The 7,583-nt window shown below is 27.0% G+C and overlaps 1 protein-coding gene across 1 annotated transcript; it reads left to right on the top strand.

The window, feature by feature from the left end:
* The first annotated feature begins 4,003 nt into the window (after positions 1–4,003).
* LOC129910315 (uncharacterized) lies at positions 4,004–6,353 on the top strand. The gene is made up of 8 exons (XM_055987649.1): positions 4,004–4,057; positions 4,128–4,445; positions 4,510–4,597; positions 4,953–5,122; positions 5,206–5,536; positions 5,597–5,782; positions 5,847–6,066; positions 6,154–6,353. The coding sequence occupies exons 2-8, from the start codon at positions 4,294–4,296 to the stop codon at positions 6,297–6,299; spliced, it is 1,293 nt and encodes a 430-aa protein (XP_055843624.1). The 5' UTR covers positions 4,004–4,057; positions 4,128–4,293; the 3' UTR covers positions 6,300–6,353.
* The last annotated feature ends 1,230 nt before the right edge of the window (positions 6,354–7,583 follow it).

Here is a 7,583-nt window from a genome sequence, read left to right as displayed (position 1 = left end):
ATTTTCGTAAAAAAAATTTTGAAATCTGTTTTTTGATGCAAAATGTAAAAAAAGTATTTTATGAAAAATTTTAAACACCTGTGGTATAAAATAAATCTATAGAAACCTAGGTGGCCAACTTTCTTAAAAATATTCTGGCATAAGGAGAATATTTTTAAGAAAGTTGGCCACCTAGGTTTCTAGAGATTTATTTTATACCACAGGTGTTTAAAATTTTTCATAAAATACTTTTTTTACATTTTGCATCAAAAAACAGATTTCAAAATTTTGTTTACGAAAATGTGCAATAGCTATGAAATTTTTAAAGTGTTTATGTACTCATCCAATTATTGTAGAAAATTATAAAAAAAAAGAAATAAATAAAATTCATTCATTCGTGGTTGTAGTGAACGAAAACATAAGATGATAAAATTTAAAATACACTGAACGAAAAAAAGTCCATATTTTATGAACTGGTTGCGATAGAACTTTTTTCTATCTGTTTTTAGAACAATCATAAGTGTAGCTATAAGCCGTTTTAGGGTTGTACATTCTCTATTCCACACCCTGTATATTTTCAGACATATTCTAAACAAAAATTCCCAGGGAAATGGTTTCGGGATAAGGGCCCCAATCGGAAAAATGGCGAAAATTTCCATTTTTTTTTGGTTTCCCCATATTCTTAACAGTTGAGGAACGAAATTCAAGCTAAAAAAATAATGAAATTTCAGGAACTTTTCAGTTAGGAGTTTTTTTTTTCAGGAATAGGATTATGACGATTACAACTAAACTTCAACTTTTTGAATCGTTATACCTAAGAAACGGTGGGTCTTAGGAAAAAAAGTGTCATGACACTTTTTATATATAATAATCTGGTCTACAATTCTTGCATTGAAAATTTTTTGATAAGACTTACCGTTTTGCTGAAAATCGTGAAAAACCAGTTTTTGTGACCTTTTGACCCCTATAACTCTTAACGCGGACACGATATCAATGTCGATTTTTCACATCTTCATAACAACGCCGTAACGAAGGTCTATACCAAAATCGAGCCCAGTAGGAATTTTTCCGCAGATTGGGGTAAAAAATGTCTAAAATTACTGGGCTATTAATTGAATTTTTCTCTTAAAGCTTTTAAGCAGCCTTTTTTAAGAGATTAGATTTTTTAGAGTAATTTTTTAAGTTGACAAGTAACTCATCCGAGACGAGGAATTAGCATAACATCATTTATATGAAAACACACACGAATAGCATCGTTAAACAAACAATTTGCTTTGGCAATTTGGACTGTTTACTTCTGAAGGTCAGAAGCTGTAAAATAAGATACAATTTTTATTCTGTGAATGATTTATTTGTTGGTATTTATCTTTGTGTTGGAACAAAACAAACAAAAAAGACAAAATAGATGGTGGTAAGTACCAAGTTTTGTTAAATTAAGCTGACTATAAACTGAATGAATAGCAAGCAAAACTTGACACGAAGACTTGTAATTAGAAGAAATAAACATTTTGTGGTAAGATAAAAATACTCGAATAACATGTTTAAAGATTCTTCAGATTTTAGATTGAATTAAATTTGGGCTTTTAACCAGAAGTTTTTTATATGAAGTAGGTAAGTACTGAAAGAGAGAGGTAGTTAATAACCTGGTTAATCAAACTTCACTTCACAGCCGTAATTATCGTTGGAAATCAAATTTCTTTGAAAATAAAATACAATGCAAAACAAAATGTTTAATACATTGTTAAGCTATTTAATTAATTTTAATTAGTAGATAAATTTCGTATACATGGTTAAATACTTGAAAAAATGGGGAAGCATACTATTATAAAAACTAAGGTTTGAAATAAAATCGATCAAGTACATATAGATACCAAATTAAATACAATTTGCTAAACATGACCTTTGCAAAGTTAGCAAATTGTAAGGCAGGTCTATGGTATATAAATATGAGTAAGTTGTTAAACAAATAAAAATGATTTTTTTTAAACTCTTGTCTCTTCTAATGGCTTCTCCCATTTGGAATAAAAAAAAAATATTTGATTGCAATCTTCCAACCATATAATCAAGTTTTGCGAGGCCTTTTATTTATTATTATTTTGTTGTGATTTTGACACTAGACGGGGCTTCTGAAGAATATATGTACCTATCAAATAATCAAAATAAAATATTGTCTGAAAGGTAGGCTTGTGTCGTTCGCGAACGAACTAGTTGAATACAGAATGAACTGAATCTTAAAAAATTCATTACTAATAAGTTTATAAAAAAACCTTAAGCACTTTAGAGGCTGCAGTTCAAGATAGATAGGTATAGCAAAGTAAAAAAATATCTTTTGTAACTGAATTGAATGAAATTAGATGCAAGTCTTTAAATTTTAAGCATGTTTTAAAAATTATTAAAACTTTAAATCTTTTTGTGCCGTTTTATAAATTCTGCATAGTTCCACAATTCCGCGCATTGAAAAAAAGTTAAATTGAAAACACTTGCAATATGAAATAAGTGATTTTGTGATTTTTCATCAAATTGTTATCGTTCATGTGAAAATTCAGTAGTATTTTTAACACTAAAAAAATTCAAATTTTAATCTTTTCCTTTTCTATAGTAGAAAGTGCATATTCAAAATATTCTGCGAAAGAAGGAGTCGTAACTATAAAATTAAATGAAATATTGCAGAACATTAGATATGATATGACTGGGCCTTAAAAGATGTGAAAAAGGAAAGTCACCGTTAAAGTTGCCAAAAAGCTAAGCCGCTGGTGCCAAATAATACTGTATATCAGTGATGATTCGGATGAAGAAGACAAACAAACAGTATTTGTTTCTTCTGCCTTCAACTGTTTTCTAGATCCAGTCCAAAAAATCGTTGAAATAAGTGCAAAATGTGAACCAAATGGTAACATAAAGCTTGTGCTGCAGTGAGAAAAAAATGAAAATATAGCATGAAAATGTAGCATGTGTGTTATTATTGCATACATGTGTGTTATTATTGCAAATAGATTACATTTACACCAAAAAAAAAGGTATTTCTAACAACAACAAAACAACAAAATTTGATAGGGTGGTCTTATCCCCATGTGGGGGCAAGACCGTTTTTTGTTAGATGTTTTTTCAAAACGAATTATCATTTGTTCCGTATTTTTTTATTATTTTATAATAAACTTAATGAATAAAAACTTTATTTTTATTAAAAGATGTTTTTTATTGGTTTTTAAGACAGTCAAACACTAATGGGGCGGTCTTGTCCCCACTTCCCCTATATCATTTAGCGGTCTGAGTTTGACGAAAATTCAAGAGATGAACTCGCTTTTTGCATACCACTTTTGTTGAAAGTTACCAGTTAAATTTATTTCACTTCTTGCTAAATTTAAAACACCTCCATATAACAATTCTAGCAAACAAACAAAAAATATCACCGCGTTGGATATGATCTTGATCATACTACTATCGAATTAACTAATTTTCTTCATCAGTAAAGCTTGACCTTCCCCGATGGCCGTTGACTCTTTTACCAGAAAATACACAAAAATGAAAAAAATTTAACCGTTACATGTACCAATTGAACAAAAACATCACAAGATCTGATTACAGCACTGTCATATTTTTTAAAGATGGCCGCCAGTGTTAAAAAGTAGAACCACATACGTTTCCGATTTCAATGTGTTGCTTAAGAGAGACCAACAGTCAACTTCTTATAAACAATGAACAATTTTGAAGAGTATTTAATTGCCCTCAAGACCGCCACTAGAGATCAAAATTTCCAAACACAAATTCAAATTATTTCACACCTTATTAAATGCATCGACTCAAGTAACAACAAAGCAAGTGTAATCCAAGACATTCTCAGAATAAATCTCGGTGAAGCTTTAAATGATGTAATTAGTTCTCAGTTTATAGTTCTTTTACCAACTTTAAAACTTATCCATTATTTTATGAAAGATTTGCATTTTCAAAGTTATCAGTTCTTAAATATTTTTAAAAATATTCTTCGTGTGTTAATTTTATATATTGAAAGTGATAAAATTGAAAAGTCTCAGTTGGAATTTTTTCAAGTTGTTAATTTTTTGGATGTTCTTTTGAAAAAGTGAGCTTTAATTTATATTTTAGTTAAAAAAAAAAAAAACAAAAATATAAAAATAACAACAATTTCATAGGTACCTTCTGAAGAACCCATCACGAAAAGAAGCAAACGAAGAATTACAAACCATATTTGTGTGCCTTTTGAAATTTGTCGAATTGGTCAATTCTGAGAAATGTTTTGCGATACCAGTAAAAAAATTGACCATAGAAATCTATCTTCATTTATTAACTCTCATAAAAATGCATAAATGCATTTTTAAAAATTTTCATCTAATAATAAAAGTTTCCAATTTAGCGGATGTATATTTAGATTTTTTTTACGAAAAATATCACAAGGAAAGAGATGAGTTGTGGCTTTTTAAATTAATAGAAATTCTCTTTCGATTGTTGGAGTGAGTTTTTGCTATTTCTTTTTTAATTGTAAGTATTTACTGTTTTCTAAACCTTAACTTTTAGATCTTGCAATAATTTGGATGCATTACAAATAAAATGTTTTGAAAACATCTTCTATAAGCGGATGAGTTTTGTTTTGGAGCAAATTATGGTAAAATTAAATAAAACTCAATAAATGTTATATTTTTGAACAAAAATTAATAAAAAGATTCGATTGAGCTGTTGTTATTTAAAAAAAAAATCAAAATGTAAAAGCAATTTTAATATCGCTAAAAAAAAAACATTAAAAATTAATTAGTTTTTTTTAAGTTTTAATTCATTTATGGCTTTTTTTATTTATAAATTCAAAAATGCATACTATTTTGTTAAAAAAAAGCAATTTTAAGAAAATTAATTGGTCTTTCAAAATCATAAGAAAAAATGCATATTTTTGAATTAAATGATGTCAAAGTTAATAAAGTGGACAAAGATGAGGAAAAATGATTAATTTCCCTTCTTTTCTACAGATACAAAATTCTCCCGATTTTCATATGGAACTCTTCAAATTTTGCATTTCAATGCTCAATATCATACTTTGGACTCCAACTTTCAGCAAAAACTTTTGCATTAAAATCATTAAAAAAATTATTAAAATTAAAGCTGATTCGATGATTTTTGTTTTGTCAAAATCTTCAAGGTATAAAATTTTTAAAACATACTCGTAATTTATTTAAACAATAATTTTTATTTTTACTTTCGTTTTACTTTAAATTTCAACAGAAAAATTCGTCAATACACCCAATACTCTATGAAAATATTCCTAAGTTCATTTATTATTCATTCTGATAGTTCTCCTCCAATTAGCAATCATTTAATACTTGATACATTTCTGCAAGCTCATTTTTCAAAAACATTTATCGACCTGAAATCGAAGGAAATTGTTAAAAATAATAAACTACTTATACTTCTATATGGATGTTCCTTTTTTAAGCATCAACTTCGTAGTCCTCTTAATGCTAACAAAGTTTTAGCTAATATTGCAATCATTTTGGAAGATCCCGAATGTAATCTTGATAATCATGAGATTTGGAATATTTTAAGAATTTATTCTGTAAGTTTCTTTCGCTTTACTTTTTTTTAAATTTTTTATTAATTCTGTTTTTGTTTTTAGTACTATTCCAACTATGCAGTTCTTAGTTCACTTGAACACATAGGAGTTCAGAATATTTCTGAACATTTACTGAAAAAATCAACTGAACTTTTTCTTGGAAAACAAAGAATGCAATATCAAATCGATAAGTACATTTTATCATTCGCTAAAGACTTATCAACAAATATGAAAATAATTAATACCATGGTATTTTTGGACATTTATTTAATGTTTATATTGGTTTTATAACATTTGTTCTCGTTTTGATTAGGTTTTAGCATACATGAGTCAAGACCCTTCGCCAAAAGATTCAAATATTGGTTTCATTTTTCCAGCGAACGAGGTTCTACCATTTATTTTGTCGAATGATTCCAAACAAGTTGCGAATGCTGTAACAATTTTACAACAGAAATATCTAAATGAAGACGATTTGGATTTTATTATCAAGCACTGCTTTTCTAGTTTGAAATCTGACGAAATCAATATTGAAGGTGCATTGACTTTAATTAACAAAAATTTTAAAACTATCTCTGCTGCAGGTACAAAACAATTTTTTAAAGTAACTATAAACTTTCTAGAGGCAAAAAAAGTGACCCAAAAATACTCCACATCATGTTATTATTTTATGATGACTACTTGTGTAAGTTTGGCGTCAAATATTGACCCGCATTTTGAGCAGTTTGATGTATCTATGAAACCAGCTACTTCAAAAACCCTATTTTAAAAATAAAGGTTCCTGTTTAAACTTTAATTTAAATTCTAAGATTTTTAATTAACAATTTTTACGAATTAGTTTACTATTTATAAGTTTTATAAAAATAATTTCGTTAAATAAAACAAACATATTCGTATAATTGAGTTTTTATTTCAGCGTATTTTTGTTATACAATTTTTTTCTTTTTAATTTCGTTCTTATATCTATTTTCCTTTTTTTCTTTCATTCTATCAGTTTCGCGTGCCAAATATATGAATGTAGTTATGTAAACAGTATACATTATATAATGTTACTTGGTATATATAATTATTAAAGAATAACATGAACGCTCTGGTGCATTTATAGCGATGGTTTAAGGTGTAAAGTTTGTTGACTGATTGTTGCAAGTAGAAGATTTAGAGGTGTGACATTTACAAAATATGTTTTTTAATTTAGTTTTATAGTTTATTTATGTAAGGATTTTTTTTTTAAAGATCTGTTTTGGAAATAATGTTTTTTTTTTTTAATTTTTTCTTTGTAGTAGAATGTTTGGTTTTATTTTAATTTGTATGTACATAGTCTGTTCCTATATATAGTTAAAGTATATTTATGTAGTTTATTTTAGTATATTAGATAATATCTTGTATGTACATAATGATAGAATTTAAAAAAGTTGCGTTCGAATTAATTTGCCATTATTTAAGATTTTTTTATTTTATACAAATTATGCTAATTAAAATGCAAGTTAAAAAATAAATTCATATTAGCTTTCTGTTGAATGCATTTATTCAACAAAAATACCTACTACAAAATGTAGTTTTTATAACTAAGCATTTTAATACAAAAATGGTGTTGTTTGTGTCTGATTTTTAGTTTTGTTGTAGCTATCTACTTAATTTTATCATTTTTTTATCATGTTAAAAACCAATGAAACCGAAGAATAAATAATTCTTCGGTTTCATTGGTTTTTAGCTTTCTTCCTTTCTTAATTTATATAAAAATTCAGTCGATTTTATTTTTTTTTAATTTATTATTGTAATTCATGCAAAAAACTCTTATCCAAACATTTTTCCCATTCATTTTCATTCCATTGAAATATATTAAATGAAGGAACATAAAAATATTTTCAAAAAATTAAGGTATAACAACAAAATATACAAAATACAACAGTGAAACTAATAAAAAAAACAACAATCCTTCCACAAATTACGTTATTATTTCAAGCAAGTTCTTTTAGCAGTTTCAATACCGCGATTAAGGGAGAGAGACTTCAACATAACTATGTATATTAAAACTTATGGTTCTAACTTCAAA

This window comes from Episyrphus balteatus, chromosome 2, assembly GCF_945859705.1.
Source record: "Episyrphus balteatus chromosome 2, idEpiBalt1.1, whole genome shotgun sequence".
Lineage (NCBI taxonomy): Eukaryota > Metazoa > Arthropoda > Insecta > Diptera > Syrphidae > Episyrphus > Episyrphus balteatus.
Note: the sequence above shows the minus strand (reverse complement) of the source record. Positions and strands in the feature narration are given on the sequence as shown.